The 18,322-nt window shown below is 34.5% G+C and overlaps 1 protein-coding gene across 1 annotated transcript in view; it reads right to left on the bottom strand.

Moving 5' to 3' along the window:
- The window catches only part of hay (ATP-dependent DNA helicase hay), a 337,042-nt gene that overhangs the window by 258,877 nt on the left and 59,843 nt on the right, over nucleotides 1–18,322 (bottom strand). The window contains exons 5-6 of the mRNA XM_090412093.1: nucleotides 17,697–17,852; nucleotides 4,425–4,499 (exon numbers count right to left, since the gene is read on the bottom strand). Of these exons, the coding sequence (XP_090268219.1) occupies nucleotides 4,425–4,499; nucleotides 17,697–17,852 (231 nt within the window). The remainder of the gene's footprint in view (nucleotides 1–4,424; nucleotides 4,500–17,696; nucleotides 17,853–18,322) is intronic.

The following is an 18,322-nucleotide window of genomic DNA, read 5'->3' as shown; positions in this document are numbered from 1 at the left end:
GGTGGTGACGGAGGAGGTGAGAGAAGATGCGCCTTGGACTATGTTGTATGCAAATGACATCGTGCTGAGTGCAGAATCAAGAGAAGAAGTGGTAACTAAACTGGAAAGTTGTAGGAAAGTACTGGAAGAGAGAGGTATGAGACTGAGCAGAAGTAAGACTGAGTATATGTGTTGCAAAGTGAATGGCAGCCAGGAGATAGATCTGGAGCTGGAAGGATATGTCATCGGGAAAGTCAGTGACTTTAGATACTTCGCTTCAACAATGAAAGAGGATGGTGAGGATGAGAAAGAAGTGGGATGCAGGATACAAGCAGGATGGAGGAACTGGAGAGAGAGAGAGAGAGAGATGGCTGGAGTGCTATGCGATAAGAGGGTGCTGATCAATCTAAAAGGCAAAATCTACAGGACAATAGTGAGACCAGCTATGACGTATGCTATGGAAACTGTGGCCCTAAGGAAAAATAACATCAGCAGGATGGAGGTAGCAGAGATGAGAATGCTTAGGAGGATGGGCTGTGTGACCAGAAAGGATATTCTGAGAAATTACTGTGTAAGGGGAACGGTGAAAGTTACGAACTTAGGAGCAAAGATACAGGAGGCAAGGCTGAGATGGTTTGGTAATATGATGAGGAGGGAGGAAGAGTATGTAGGAAGAAAGATCATACAGATGGATGTGCAGGGGAGGAGGAAGCGTGGGTGGTCAAAGAGATGGTGGAGGAGGTGGTAATATGATGAGGATGAAGAACTTGGTTGTAGCTACAGCCCAAGACAGGAGGTTGTGGAGGAGACTCACTACAAACAGTGACCCTACTTAAGTGGGAAAAGCTGCAGAAGAAGAAGAAGAATGGCTGATTCTGAATAAACCAATCAGAACTCTGAAATCATTCATAAATCTGCAACTCGTTGGCAGGGTAAGTTAATGCATTAACAATATTTTTAGCACTAGTCCATAAAAATGTCCAAAAATAAAAATTGATGAAGAAAATGATATGCCCGGAACTGAGAGTTATGCATAATTTCTTAGTATGTATCTTAAAAATATTACCTAATTACTAAATATATTTTGAATATTTAAAAAAATATCAAACGTGTTCTGTTTTATGTTTAAAATATTGATTTCTTAATTTTGGGTTCGAAAAAGTAGTGTTCGTCTTATACATGGAAAAATGCGGTAATTTAAAAAAAAAAAAAAAAAAATATATATATATATATATATACAGTATATTGGTTTAAGCCAATAAGAATACAATTTGGTCGGCTAAATCCCAAATTGCCAGCCCATCCTCGTTCGTTCAGTATCCAGGTAAATACCCAACAGGGTGCACCACGAGAATTAGGTCAGAAGCCCTGGTCGGTTCTCCGCATTCCTTTAAAGGCTATGTGGAGGTCTCCTCTCAGTTATACAGCTTTGACCTTTAGGAACCCAAGTGGCAAGCCTTGAAGAAAACCCTGATTCATTCAGCCAGAGAGGCATGTGGTGAGGTTGTCTGCAAGGATAGAAAAATCAGAACTCCATGGTGGACACAGGAAGATAAAGAGACAGTGAAGGAAAAGAAGAAAGCATATCAAAAGTTTCTGGCAAATAAGTCAGCTTGTGCTCTTAGAGAATACAGAGACATGTGTAAGAAGCTAAACACTGTGTAAAACTTGCTAAACAAAAGTCATGGGAGGGCTTTGGCAAGACATAGAAAATAAATATCAAGAAGGTGGCAAAATATTCTGGAGATTGTTGAAGAAGCTTAGAAATGGAGGTAAGATGCTGTAAAAGGAGTTAGAGATGATAAAGGTGACATGAAAACGGGACAAAAAGATATCCTTGAAGTATGGAGTAACTACCTCGAAAAATTACTAAATGAAACAAGCAGTGATACAGTGGTAAAAAACACTCAACAGGCACACAGTCAGGAATACATATCCATACTTGAAGTAGAAAAAGCCATCAAAGGCTTGAAATGTAGAAAGCAGCAGGAGTAGATGATATTCGACCAGAAATGCTGAAGTATGGTGGTATAAAAGTCATACAGTGGCTGCACTGCATAGTTCAGAATGCCTGGACAGAGGGCCGAATTCCCAATGATTGGAATAGAGCTCTCATAGTACCCATATATAAAAAAAGGGAAATAAAACTGAATGTGAGAATTACAGAGGTATTTCCCTACTGAGTATTCCTGGCAAGATCTATGCAAGTATACTTGAGAGATGGTTGAGAAGAATTGTGGAATAAAAGCTTGGTGAAGAACAAGCTGGACTCGGGCCAAATAGAGGCTGTCAGGATCAGATCTTCACTTTGCGACAAATAGTTGAGAAAGCATGGGAATATAACAAAGATCTGTATTTAAGTTTTGCTGATCTGGAAAAGGCATATGACAAGGTGCCAAGAGAGAAGCTATTCAATACGCTACTGTTATATGGTGTCAATGGGGCATTATATCAAGCAATAATTAGTCTTTATTTGAGTTGTAAGTCAGCAGTTAGAATTGAAGGAAATACAAGAAGATGGTTAAATGTTAAATCTGGTGTGAGACAAGGAAGTACATTATCCCCTATGTTATTGACTATCTATATGGATCACATTATGAAGGAAAGTGGTATTAAAAATGATATCAGAATTGGAGATGTTAATGTCAGCTCTTTGCTTTATGCAGACGATGTTATACGTTTAAAGAAATCCACTACTAGTTTGCAAGATTCCTTGACTAAATTGAATAACTGTTGCAATAGATATGGTATGAAAGTCAGCAATAAAAAGACAAAGACAATGAAAATAGATAGAATCGTTGAAAATGTCAACTGCATTGTGAATGGAGAACTTATAGAACAAGTAAAATATTTCAGCTACTTAGGCACAATTTTTAATGAAAAGATGGTAAGTTAAATATGGAAATAGACAACAGAATGAACAAAGCTGGTGTGGTAGGTAGTCAACTGAATAAATTCATACGGAATAAGAGAGAAATTAGTCGGAACCCTAAATAACTGTATACAAGACAGTGTTCAACCCAGTTTTAACTTATGGATCTGGGAGCTGGGTCAGAAGTAAAACATTTGACCAAAGACTAGAGACCTGAGAAAGATTAGAGGCGTGAACAGATGGTATCAATGGCAATATCATATAAAAAACGAGGACATTAGGAAAGAACTTGACATTGTCAATATCCAGGAATGCATTAGCAGAGCTAATCTCAGGTGGTATGGTCACTTAAACAGAATGGGCGAGGAAAGATTAGCAAAACAAGTGTTCTCTGTCAGGTTGGCAACAAAACGACCCAGAGGAAGCCCAAGATATAAGTGGATTGATACGGTACAAAGTGCCTTAGACGATAGAAATATAAGATCTGATAATGTTAGAGTCTTGACAAGTAACAGACTGATTTGGAGGAAAATTGTAGATAGGAAGTTAATGAAGTTAATGTCAGGAAGTTGATGATGATGATGATGATATATATACAGTTAAAAAAAAATGAAGTTAGGAAAGATTAGCTGATTTAAAAAGTACTATCTCCCACAAAAGGGATACACATAGACCATTAGATCTGTTTAAGTTAGGAGAGTGTAAAATTTCACATTTCTTTATAAAGCCATTCTATGAGGAACCAACTTTTGTGAAGGCTCTTGTCTTGTTCCAATTAACTCTATGTCTAGTGTAAATATCATGCTCTGCAAGTCCAGATTGTTGAGGGCTCAAGTATTGAATATAAGACTTGTGTTCTTCTAGCCGAATAAAAGCAGATCTTCCTGTTTGTCTGAAATAAGATAACCCATACGAGCAAGTAATCTGGTAGACACCTAGATAATTGAGATGTGGAAGCTTGTCTTTTGGAGAAGTGAGAAAGATGAAGATTTTTCTGATGGGGTGAAAGGCAACAAAAATATTTAGTGGTTTTAAAGCTTTTGCTATGCATTCACTAATGCCTTGCACAAAAGGGATAGAAATATGAGTTATTTCTTCTGTATTTGAAGAGGTAGAGTTACCATAGATGCTTTGAATTTTGAAGATGAATAACAAATTTTAAAAAAATACGACATCAAATTTTGTAAGCATTTTTGATATTCACTGTTCAGATTTTTCAGCTTTGACTGTATTAGGGATGAAAATAAACAATACTTAAATGCTTATTGAGAAACCAAAGCAGCAGAGTAAACCTACTGTTTGCTAACCCACTCAATTCTACAATGTACATAATACAACAGACCTAGGTTCTCTCACTCTATATAGGCAGTATTGGGTAACTATATTAATCCAAACCAAATAACAAAATAAAAAACTAAGACACTTATACTGTGATGCTGCAAGACTATTTTCGAGAAATATACATATCAATAAAGTAAAATGTGTAAATATTTAAATAATATGTAATACCCAAAAAAGTTCAGGAAAAATATAATGGGGAGGGACAGTGAAAGACATTAAGAACTTTACTTACAGGATACTGACTTTCCACAAAATAACGATTATGTTTCAGAACCAACTTCACTTTACCATAACTTAATGTACATAACTGAAAAAAAAAAAATAATAATAAATGAAATAACTAATAATAATGGACCAGTACACACTATGTACACCTAGAATCATCCGAATTAAAATTCAGATGTTTTCGTGCAGCTGTAAAGTAACTGCTATTTAGCTATAGCAAATTTTTTCAATTTTTGAAAAACAAAATCAAATCATCTGTAAATGTTTTCCTTTATAATAACATTAAGGAGATATCTATTCAATCAAGAAATTTTACACAAAGCATTTGTAAACACTATTGATATAAAGGTGAATAAATAAATGACAATGTTATACAGTTCTTTTTTAAATTGAGATATTAAGCCTAATTAAAATCAAAATGTTTTCCACTTAAAACTAAAAAATATCTAAGCTGAAGAGATCAGTTCCCATGTATAAGCTATATTTATAGTTTGCCATAGTTGGAAAACCATAGTTATAGCTTAGTTGATAATCAAGACACTAAAAGGACTAACTTCTTTTTTTCCCTTTAGGAACTTAAAATTGACAAGAATAGAAAAATTTAAAATTCATGCTAGCTGCTGAAAATTTCAAGAGCCATATTTCTTTGTTTTAATAATGGTTAAGAAAGATTACCAAAAGAAGCCTTAAAGTACAAGCCATTAGGAAAAAGAAAACCAGGACGTGCTCTTAAACGATTCAACGATGACTTCTAAGGCCGGAACAGGCCATGCTAGGCCTAAATTCTTGATACGCATATGAATAATGGTTAACACTGATCTGATGTTTGTGAAGGTCTTAAAATTTCATAAACAACCCACAAAATTTGTCAACAAATTACTAACTTTTTGACTTCTGTTAACAACTAATTAACTCTTTATCGCTCCTTAGAATGCTGCATATCATTTTCCAAGAAATAACAACATATACAAAAATATTAATTATTTTACTTATTTATTTCATATTCGAACTACAGAAAACATGAGCATATACATAAATGATTAAAAGCATACATTTAAAAGAATAGACACTGAAAGAATAGGGATTAAAAGCATACATTTAAAAGAATAGACATTAAAAAAAAAAAGAGTAACATAAAAATGCTAACTGCATAAAATATTATGCAAAAACATAAAATGCCAAACATCACTCATCCAGTGAGTAACATACAGTACTTTAAAGCTGTTTCATTACACTGCATGTCCGCACGGTTAGCCTAGTGGCCATACACTTTGCAACCATATGCCTGGGGAAGGAGTGTCCTGGGTTCGATTCCCGTCGCCGGCATGAGAAGCTTAAGGATCTTCCTCAGCCATAGCCAAATTAGCCAGTCTTGGGCGTGGACAGCAGGGTTTTTTCCCCCAGTTTATCTGGGGTTTTTCATCCCGCAAGCAGGCAAACTGGTCCCGTGAACACACAGATCTACAGCCATAAATACTGAACCCCCATGAGGGGGCTCAACTCACCCCAACAGGGATGAGGTAGAAAAGGTAGGAAACTCCATATGAATAAATAAATTACACTGCATCAAATACCAGACAGTAGATATAGATGGTCAATTTTTGTAGGCTTAAGGCAGCCAATAATGGCTGACTTAAGCCTACAAAAAGCCTGGGGGATGTAGAAATTTCGAAATTTTTTCCAGAGGTAGAAAAGCAACTTTGATGTTATGTTTGTTTAGTAATTTGGCCATTTTGTCTGTAACATTCTTGATGTATGGAAGCATGATTGCATTCTTGAAATCTTTCTTTTGTGAGATCCTTGTAGGAGGTGTGTTGAGGAATCTTTTTATTGTCTTAGGTTCATAACCATTTTTTTTTAAGGATCTGTTTAAATATTGAAATTCTTCGTTTCTCTTTTTTTCTGTGCTGAAAATATTATAAGCTCTGTCCCTCAAAGTTTTAATTAAACTTATTTTTTGCGAGGGGTGGTAGTGGTGTGAGGTTGCATTAAGAAATCTTCCTTGGGTTTTCTATAGATGGAGAAGGATAATTTATTATCATTTTCATTGACTTCTATTAGGATATCAAGAAAGGGAAGTTTTTTATGTTCTTCTTGTTCCAAAGTAAATTTTATGTTGTTGTGTATATTATTCAGGCAATCTTTGAAATCAGTTAGTTCTTGGACATATGATGAAAATATCATCTACATAGCGTAGCCAAAATTTTGGTTTTTTATGATAATTCTTTAAAGCATTATTTTCAAAATGTTCTATGTCAAATATTTTACTATGAATATTTGACATAGAAATACCATAGTGTTTCTCACCATCATCATCATCAAATTCCTGCCATGTACCCTCAAAGGATGCACAGGATATGATAGTACTACATGAAAAAAATTACATCATTACTAACTTCCTAGCTACAATTTTCCTCCAAATCAGTCTGTTATTGTCAAGACTCCAACATTATTAGATCTTATATTTCTATCGTCTAAGACACTTTGAACCGTATCAATCCACTTATATCTCGGTCTTCCTCTGGGTCGTTTTGTTGCCAAACTGGCAGAGAACACTTGTTTTGCTAATCTTTCTTCGCCCATTTTGTTTAAGTGACCATACCACCTGAGATTAGCTCTGCTAATGCATTCCTGGATATTGACAATGTCAAGTTCTTTCCTAATGTCCTCGCTTTTTTATATGATATTGCCATTGATGCCATCTGTTCACGCCTATAATCTTTCTCAGGACTCTCATTTCTGCAGTCTCTAGTCTTTGGTCATGTGTTTTATTTTTGACCGAGCTCTCAGATCCATAAGTTAAAACTGGTTTGAACACTGTCTTGTATACAGCTAATTTAGTGTTCTGACTAATTTCTCTCTTATTCCATATGAATTTATTCAATTGACTTCCCACCATACCAGCTTTGCCGATTCTGATGTCTATTTCTATATTTAATTTACCATCTTCACTAAAAATTGTGCCTAAGTAACTGAAATATTTTACATGTTCCACAGGTTCTCCATTCACAACACATTTGACATTTTCAATGATTCTGCCTATTTTCATTGTCTTTGTCTTTTTATTGCTGACCTTCATATGATATCTATTACAACAGTTATTCAATTTAGTCAGAGACTGTTGCAGATTTGTAGCGGATTTATTTAGAAGTATAACATCATCCGCATCAAGCAAAGAGCTGACATTAACATTTCTAATTTTGATATCATGTTTAATACCACTTCACTTCATAATGTGAGCCATATAAATAATGAATAACAGAGGGGATAATGTACATCCTTGTCTCATACCAGATTTAACATTAAACCATCTTCCTGTACTTCCTTCAATTCTAACTGCTGACTTACAACTCAAATAATGACTAAGTATTGCTTGATATAATGCCCCATTGACACCATATAACTATAGCGTATTGAATAGCTTCTCTCTTGGCACCTTGTCATATGCCTTTTCCAGATCGAGAAAACTTAAATACAGATTTCTGTTATATTCCCATGTTTTCTCAACTATTTGTCGTAAAGTAAAGATCTGATTCTGACAGCCTCTATTTGGCCTGAATCCAGCTTGTTCTTCACCAAGCTTTTCTTCCACAATTCTTCTCAACCATTTCTCAAGTATACTTGTATAAATCTTGCCAGGAACACTCAGTAGGGAAATACCTCTGTAATTCTCACATTCAGTTTTAATTTCCTTTTTATATATGGGTACTATTAGAGCTCTACTCCAATCATCAGGAATTCGTCCCTCTGTCCAAGCTTTCTGAACGATGCAGTGCAGCCAATGTAACATTTTTATACCACCATACTTCAGCATTTCTGGTCGAATATCATCTACTCCTGCTGCCTTTCCACATTTCAAGCCTTTGATGGCTTTTTCTACTTCAAGTATGGATATGTATTCCTGACTGTATGCCTGTTGAGTGTTTTTTACCACTGTGCCATCACTGCTTGTTTCATTTAGCAATTTTTCAAAGTAATTACTCCATACTTCAAGGATATCTTTTTCTCCCGTTTTCATGTCACCTTTATCATCTCTAACTCCTTTTACAGCATTCTTTCCTCCATTTCTAAGCTTGTTCAACAAACTCCAAAATATCTTACCACCTTCTTGATATTTATTTTCTATGTTCTTCTCAAAGTCCTCCCATGACTTTTGTTTAGCTAGTTTTAGACAGTGTTTAGCTTTCTTACATTTGTCTCTGTATTCTCTAAGAGCAAAAGCTGACTTATTTGCCAGGAACTTTTGATATGCTTTCTTCTTTTTCTTCACTGCCTCTTTAACTTCCTGTGTCCATGATGGAGTTCTGATTTTTCTTCTCTTGCAGACAACCTCACCACATACCTCTCTGGCTGAATCAATCAGGGTTTTCTTCAAGGCTTCCAAATGAATCTCCAAGGTTTGGTTCCTGTTCTCAAACTTTCATTTTTTTTTTCAATAATCTTCATGTATTTTAGTGTACAGTTCACATCTGAGAGCTGCTCAACTTTTATTCGCTTTAAAACTTTCTTACATGTTATTCTTTTCGATATGAAATTCAATTTTATTCTGCTCAAGACTAAATAGTGATCACTTCCAATTTCAAATCCTCTTGGTGTCCTTCACCAGAGAGAAAACATTGTCAATAACATACTCAATGAGACTTTTCTTATTCCTTGCTTCCTCTCTCCATGTAAATTTGTGCACATTTTTATGTTGGAACATGGTGTTAGTAATAACCAGTCCATGTCCTGAGCAGAAATCCAACAGGCATTTGCTATTATTATTAGCCTTTCTCTTTTCTCCAAATTTTCCCAAAATATTTTTGTATGTCTGTCAATCATTTCCTACTCTGCTATTTAGATTCCCAACAAGGACCAACTTTTCTTTTTTCATTGTGTCAATTGCTTTGTCTAAAGCATCAAAAAATTCCTCCACTTCTACCTTAGTAGAACCTTCTGTGGGACCATAGGCACAAATAAGTCTTGTTGTCCAGTTCCCCATTCTGATATTTGCCCACATCACTCTACTTGAGACTGCCTGCCATTCAAGAAGATTAGCCTCGTATTTAGTGTTGAATACAATGGCTACTCCTTCTTTTCTTTGATTTTCATTGCCTGAATATAACATTTTGTATTTATTGTGCAGAAAAATCTCACCAGTTTTTGTCTTTTTTGTTTTAGTCACCCCTATCATGTCGATCTGGTACTTATCTAATTCCTCAGCTAGCTCCATTTCTTTGCCATTCAGGCTTCTTATGTTGATAGTACTGATCTTTAACTCTGGTGATGTTGAGTTGGGGTGTGTTTTCAGATATATTCCAGTAACTGACTTTTCGCTGTTCGTCCTGGTTCCCTGGTGAAAAAAATGGGGGCCTTGTTTAACCAGGCGACACCCCAACCGGCATGAAATTTTGTCAGGTTGTACCATCATTTTCTATACTGGTTTAAGCCAGTAAGAATACAATTTGGTTGGCTAAATCCCAAATTGTCAGCCTATCCTCATTCGTTCAGTATCCAGGGAGATACTGCACCATGAGAAGGTGAGGATTGGACATTAAGTCAGAAGCCCTGGTCAGTTCTCCGCTTTCCTTTAAAGGCTATGTGGAGGTCTCCTCTCAGTTATACAGCTTTGACCGTTAAGATGCCAAGAGGAAAGCTATTCAAAATACTATAGTTATATGGTGTAAATGGGACTTATATTGAGCAATACTCGAGTTATAAGTTAGTAGTTAGAATTGACAGAGGTACAGGAAGATATTTCATGTTAAATCAAGTGTGAGACAAGGACTCTCTGTTATTCATCATCTATATCAACCACATTATGAAAGAAAGGGGCATTAAAACTGATATCAAAATTGGTCAGGAAAATGGTCAGGAAAAGAGAGAAATAAATTTGGAAATAGCGATAAGGAATCACATCAGGACAGAATGCAGAATGAAAATGACATCGGGCCTAGTGTACTGACTAAAAGGGATAATGGAGGATGTATAGATAACCAGACTGATTCTTCAATAGCTTCAACTTCCAAAGTGAATAATCGATCTGAGACTTATCGCATATCTAGTGTTAAATTAGTAGATAATCAAGACGAAGCAGAAGAAAAACTAGGGGAGAGTAATCAGAAGGTAGAAGAAGTAAACATCATTGAGAATCCTAAGAGATACAGAAGTTCCTATTACAAATCAAGGGGGAACAGGCACAGAAAACATGAAGTTGATGTACAATCTCAGTGGCAGTTTAATTATGCCAACTTCCTCTGTTTTCTTTTCATGCTTAGAAAGGCTATAAGTGGATTGTTAGGTTGGAATTTAGTTATTGCTACAAAAGCTGCACACTTACTAACTGATTGTGCAAGTTTTTTGAATCAGTTTAATAGAGAATTAATTAGGTCCAAAACTTTGAAAGACAGTAAAGAAATTTGGTATAAGAGCACAGAGTGAAACGAAGTATAGTTTAGGGTCAAGAGAAATTCTAAAGGAAAGAAATAAGCAAGTTGTAGTCAATTCTCCTCCAGAAAATATGCAGGCATGAGGTTTAAAATATTTTCTTGAAAAAGTTTTTTTTGGGGAGAGAAAACCTATATAAAATCTTGCATAGAAGGATTTTGTAAAACAATTCATTATATGCCGATTTACTAGAAAAGGAAAATCTATACAAAATACTGGTTAATTAGCTAATTTTTTTATGTTAATGTAGTATGGAAATAATTTAGAGTAAACTGTTAAATATTGGGACTGTCAAATTTCTGTAAAGAACAAAGAAAGTTAAGTGTAAATTTGATTGTAACAAAGGAAAGTTCCAGACAAAGAAATATTCCAGACAGATTAACTTACGACCAAAGGCAATCACTATCGCGAAGGTCAAATATGTACGAGGTTTCTTGCCTTAACACAACGGCGAAAAAAGGTGGCGGGTGCAGATCCATGAAACACCCAAGGGAAAAATCGTAGCAGGACCCAAGGTCAATGGAGAGATATAAAAGGGGAAGGATTGATAGATCAAAGGCTCCCTTTTTCCCGCAGGTAGTTGAGGAGACTCTTTCTCATTGGTGGCTTGTGGTGCTTAGGCATGCACTTTTTGGTTTGTGTCATCGCCTCTACCCAGATGCTGTTCCTGCTCTCGGTTCCAGTCCTCCAAGCAAGGAATTCTAGTGTGTCTTGCCGATTCAAGGTTGCAGATCCATGTCCTGCCAACAGACATCCGGAAGTAATAGAAGGCTCGATTATGCAGTAACGACAGTCAGTTCCGGAATTCCAGCCACCAAGTTTCCTAAAGGTCTCCAATGATGAAATGTCTTCGATATCGTAAAAGGCACCTGGGTGAGCTATGTTGGAAGGTAAAAGATGAAGATAACGATCTCAAGGATCTACTATTGCGAACTAGATGACTAAAAAGTAAGGCCTTGTATAGAAATTTTCTAGAGGTGAAATTTGTGGCAGAAATTACTATTGTATTGAAATTTTGTTAGAGTTAAGAACAGTAACAAGGACTCTAGATCATGATTAAAACTTTTGTGAAATATCCTGCTGATTTATGTGTGTTAATATAGAGTTGATATTTGTGATGGTTTAGAGTGAGTGATACAATTTAATGTCTGCGTTAAAATGTGATGTAGTATGCACAAGTCTGTTTTAGTGTGTGAATAATTTGTAGGAATAATTAGTGCATTAGACCAATTGTTTAAAGGAGAATTGAAAAGCTAGGTTGATTAATTTGAATCCAAGCTAATATTGCTGAAAGGTATAAAGCCTGAGGTTTTCAATGTTTAGTGTGAACTTTTAATATACATTCAATTAGCATGATTAAATCGTGTTTGTTTGTCAAATAATTTGCCTAATTCCTGCATACCAATGCACTGCTCATAAAAATCGAATCTGTGTGACCTAGAGTATTAAGTAGCCATGCCTGATAGATAGAAATTTTGCATTGCTAGATTTAGTAATAAGTACAAGAGGAAAGTCCGTGCCTTACTGAGTGTTTTTCTTTGGAAGGATATTCAATTCCTATCTATGAATCCTGATGGCGCAGTAGATACAAACAAATGAATTTTCAGAATTCAAGGTAGAAAAACGCCAGTAGTTCAGACAAAGAAATTGGCTCCAGCCAGAGGCAATTTCTTAGTTCTAAAGTTTTGTGCACATGAAAAATCTAAATTGCGGCCTTGAGACTAAGCGGGATTAAAGTTGAAGTAGAGGATTAAAAATAAGAGTCTAAATCAAGCAACGTATTAAGAACTCGGAGTTACGACTGTATATTTAGTAGAGTACTAAGTTTACTTAAAGTAAAATATTGAGTCTAGAACTTTTGAACAAGTACAAAAAACAAATAAGAGTAATTAAATTTTACAATGCCACAAACGACATTAAATTTTACAGTACCTGTGCTTGCACATCATCATAACACTAATTACGGGATATAGACCATATTGGTTTGTTTCAGTTTCATTATCCATCCAATATCTTTTTTTGAGGTCTACCCTGCCTTCTCTTTCTAACTGGCTTATATTTTAGTATTTGTTTGGGATATCGGTGTTGGTCATTCGGTCTCCATGTTCTATCCATTTTTGTTTATAATTGTTTAGTTTTTCTTCTATTTATTTTGTTTTCAGTTCTTTTAAAATGTCTTCATTCCTTTTTTAGTCTAATAATGTGTATTTTGCAGTTCTCATAAATCTCATTGCAATCGTTTTTATTCTTTGTTTATCTTTTGTTTACTGTCCAAATTTCACTGCCATAATGTGGGCACTGGTAAAGTATTGTATATTTTCAAGCATGTTTCTTTTTGTACTATATTTGGATTGAGTGTTCTATTTATCAGGCCTATAATTTGTAAAAATTTTGAAATTTTAATTTTAGATCTTTTTCTTCTTCATATGATATTTCACATCCAAGATAACTGAAAGTATTTATCTGTTCTATTATTTTATTATTAATAACCATTTTACTTCTAACTGGAGTTTGTCCACAAAATGCCATTGTTTTAGTTTAATCTATGGAAATTTTCATTCCAAAATGTTCTACTATAATGTTTAAATTATATATTGCACTTTGTAAATTATCTTCTTTATCTGATATTACCTGATCATCTGCAAATAATAGCGTATTTATTTTGTTATTCCATGAAATTTCTATACCTGAATTGTTTCAGGTGTTCCACTGTATTGATATTCCATTGTATTAGTATTAATTAATGTAAATATTGAAAAGTGTTGGAGACAGATGGCATCCCTGTCTTACTCCTTGGTTTATTGACTGTTTTTCAGATATTTTTTTATTAATTTTTATTTTTATTTCATTATCTTTGTATATATTCAATATTGCATGTAGTAAAATATTAGGTATATTTATTTTTTGTAATATACCAAACAATATATATCTTTTTACTTTGTTAAATGCTTTTCCGTAATCTATAAACAAAAGACGAGTTTCTAAATTAAATTCTCTTCTTTTTTCTATAAGTAGTTTTAAACAGAAAGCTGCATCCATTGTAGAGCGTCTTTTTCTAAATCCAATTTTGACATTCTAATAATATTTAGAATTAATATTATTAGAAGAATAAATTAGAATAATATTAATAATAAGGATACCTCGCGTATAACAAGGTATCCCTCGTTATACGCGATCTCACTTTATGAATTTTCGCTATAACGCAATTTTAAAAAGTTAATTTAAAAAATCACAACCGGTAGCAATTTCGCAGTCACCCTGTGTGTGGTCATGTGACTGTGCGTGCACCGCTTTGACAAGGCGGCATCGTGCTGCACGTTAGTCTCACAGAAGGTGTAGAACTAGTAAGCTCCATTGTTGGAGTCTTCTATAACGCAAACATTATGGAAAAAAGAGGTAATTGTGATCAAAATACTTCCAATAACAGAGAAAAGCTATAACATTGGAGATAAAATTAGAAGTTATAAAGATGTATGAACATAATAAGTGCACAGTCAACATAGAGCTAGAGGAATTTCAGAATCAACTTTAAGAACAATAAGATATCAAGCAGAGAAAATAAAAGAAAGTTGTAAAAGTGCGACGAGAATGTTGACAACTAAGATAACACAGATAAGGGCACCAATTATGGAGAAATTGGAAAGGAGTTGGCCCAATGGATTGAATATGAAAATCAACGAGATGTTCCATTATCCACCTTGATTATCCAGGCTATAGCGAAAAGTTTGTTTGATGATTTAGATTTGATGCTATAGATCCTGATCCTAGGTGGTTTGATTGTTTCAAGGTGTGACATGGATTCCATAATCTCAAGCTAACTGGTGAGAATGTGGGAGCTGATGTTGTTGCTGTTGAGAACTTTCCAGCAAAATTTCTAATCATAATTCAGGAACATGGTTATTTGCCTCAGCAAGTGTTCAATCTTGACAAAACGAAGAAATTTGCATGTTTTGATAAGTTTAAATAATTCATTCATTAAAATTTCTTTTGCTCACAGGTGTAAAGTTTCATTTTTTTATCCTTCTGAAGAAACCACTATCCCTATCTCACCCATGCTAAATTCAACTCACTTTACGCGATTTCGTGTTATGCGATTATTTCATAGAACCAATTAATCGCATAAAGCAAGGTACACCTGTACTTGGGTTCCATTCTATTTGTATTTGTTCATTTGTATATATTTCATTTAAAAATTTTAGTAATCTTTGATGAAATTTTTTTTCCAGAAAATGTATACAGTTCGAAGTGTATCCCATCTTCTCCTGATGATTTGTCATTTTTTATTTTATTTAGGTTGTCCTTTAATTCTTTCATTGTTATTATATCATTTAAAGTATTTTGTATGTTTCTGGCGTAATTTTTTTTATGCCAGTATTATCCGTCCAAAGATCTGTAAAGTAATCCAAGAATTCTTGTACATCTATTTCACAATTTATATTTGAAGTTCCTTTTATATCTGCATTCATGCATTTTAGTACTTTATATGTACTGGATATTATTTTGTATATGTCATTTTCTAGATGTGATAAAAATTTTTCCCAGCTTTCTCTGTGTCTCTTTCTGGTTTCGCTTTTGGCTATTGCTCATCTTTTTTTATATTCAATTTCATCTTCTTGTTTTTTGCTACTCAACCATCTTTTTAAAGCCAGCTTTTTATTTTCAATTATTGTTTTTTTTTTTTATTTCATTGTCCCATATATGTAATTTTTTATTTTTATGATATTTTTTGTGTGTTCCTAGACTTTCATATGCTGATTTATACTTTGATAAATCAGCATATGAAATATTGATACTGGAATAATATAATTTCTTGTATATTATTCCATTCTTTCTCAATGTCTTCATTTTCTTGTATTTTTCATAGGTAGTTATTAATCCTCTGTTGGTATAAATTTCTTATACTTGAATCATTTAATAGTCTTACTTTGTAATTAGATTTTGTTTCCCCTAGTCTGTTTATTTTTTTGTATTTTTTGTAACTAGTTTGGTGGAAACCTTAGTTTTGCTTGCACTAAATAGTGATCTGTGTCAATTTTTAGCCCTCTTCTGACTTTAACATCTAGGAAGAGGTTTGCTGCTTTTTCATTTGCTATAAAGTAGTCTATTATTGATTTTTGTCCTCTTGCACATCATGTATATTTATGTATATTTTTATCTTTGTAAAATGTATTCATTATTTTTAAATCATTATATGAGGGTGATCTGAAAAGTTCTCAGCCTAACAATGAAAAAACTAATTTATAATTTCAAACTTATTTATATTTTTCAAGAAATCTCCCTTAAGACTAATACATTCCAGCGATGCTCTAGTGCCATTATCCCTTCCCTGTAGTGGTTCTCAGTAAGATCTGCAAAATATCCCACGAGGAAAGAAGGGTAGAAGACCAGTCTACAGACATGATATACCAAGTGTATATGGTAGGAAGTAAGATCAGGTCTAGCTCAGGTATCTCAAGTTTGCCATGTCGGTAATCACTAATGTGAGCCCCTGAGAAATGCCCGTACTCATCAATGTGAGTCCCTTGTGCTTGCTGTGGTGTAATAAAGTGGCCTTCTTCCAGCATATTCTGTGGTGGATGTCCAATGAATGATCAGCAAGTCCTGAGTGGCTGTATTGGTGGAAACAGATGTAGTACTCACGTTCAGATATCCTGGTATTGGCTGTCCTGCCGGTTTAAACTTTGTGGCTGTAGTAGGACATTTTGCAACTGCAAGAGATCTAGTATACTCCAGGTAGGTCTAGGGGAAGTGGCTGGTCTTTGGTGGAGTGGATAAGAGCTGTACATCATTACACAGCAAGTACAAATACGAAAGATTATTCCTTGAATCAACTCTGAAAAACTTCCCAAACCTCAACAAATTTGATTATATAAGACTGTCCCAAATTTGGGAAGCTTGCAACATTCCAACTTTTTCCAACTCTGAAAAACTTCCCAAACCTCAACATATCTGATTGCATAAGACTGTCCCAAATTTGGGAAGCTTGTAACATCAGCCCAACAACCAAGACAACAAAATTTAAGCTCACTGGGGCACACCTTTAGGACTCCAGGACCAATGCCAGTTGCCTTCTTCAACCTCATTTGCATGTTGTGCCTGCCTGCATGAACATATCATAGTTTTATGTTCCCAGAAGATGGCAATGTAACATTGCCGAAAAATAAGACTCGAGTTTTTGTATGTCTTTTAACTTTGTATCCAAATTGATAACAACATGTGCTTTCATGTGCCAGCATATCCTCATTGTTGTGACTTTCTTTTGCCTGGAATTTCCCATCTATGAGGTAACTTGTTGTTGGTCATCTCTATATTAAGATGCCAACCATAAGTTATTTTGTATCATATTTTTCTTACGAAACATTAGTATACTAGTTGCACACCATACCCACATGGCAGTAGAATCTTTCAACCAATAATATAATCAAGCTCTGAAAACTGTTTTTACCAAAAAAAAAAGTTAATACTTAACTGACAAAGTAAAAAATTTATCACAAATTATATATTTTTAAAGAGAAAATACCAATAACCTCATGGCACCAGTAGCAAATTTGCACATTAGGCCGATAGCAGTCAATGTGTTAATAAGGGTGCAAATTAAGCCTGTAATTAATTGTGTATACATGGAAACAATAGCAATGGAAGTGTATTGAACTGTCATTTCTTACCACTGTTTTTAAAGTTTATCTTCAAACTGGAAACAAAATTTGAACTCACAGATACAAGGTGATGGGTAATGTGCACGTAGCAATGTATAAACAATCGTGTAACATATTTGCATAAGTGGCAGGAAAACAACTATGTAAAAGCAAATCTAAATAAATTGGGAGTTACCTGTATGTGTGTAAATACATACCTTGATGAAATCAACAATACCATCTGGAATAGTTGTTTTGCTAAGTCTTCTCAGGTATTCAATAATATCACTTGTCTGTAAACCTACTGATACAGCTGCATATAGAGAATATGCTGTAAGTCTATATTCATGAATATGTTCTGGTCTACAGACAGGCTGAAAAAAAATTATTTGCTTTGCTATACACTGCATTAAAACTGAATAGGAAATTAAATATACAAAAGTAAAATACTCTTAAATCAATTTATGTGAAAAAATTTAAATATATTATCATCATCATCATCAAATTCCTGCTATGTACCCTCAAGGGGTGTACAGGATATGACAGTACTACATGAAAAAATTACATCATTACTAATTTCCTATCTATAATTTTCCTCCAAATCAGTCTGTTACTTGTCAAGACTCCAACATTATCAGATCTTATATTTCTATCGTCTAAGGCACTTTGTACCGTATCAATCCACCTATATCTTGGTCTTCCTCTGGGTCGTTTTCCTGCCAACCTGGCAGAGAACACTTGTTTTGTTAATCTTTCCTCTCCCATTCTATTTAAGTGACCATACCACCTGAGATTAGCTCTGCTAACGCATTCCTGGATGCTGGCAATGTCAAGTTCTTTCCTA

This window comes from Typopeltis vanoorti, chromosome 22, assembly GCF_054136105.1.
Source record: "Typopeltis vanoorti isolate ZY-2024b chromosome 22, IOZ_Tvanoo_1.0, whole genome shotgun sequence".
Lineage (NCBI taxonomy): Eukaryota > Metazoa > Arthropoda > Arachnida > Uropygi > Thelyphonidae > Typopeltis > Typopeltis vanoorti.
This window is presented reverse-complemented; position numbering and strand designations above follow the sequence as displayed.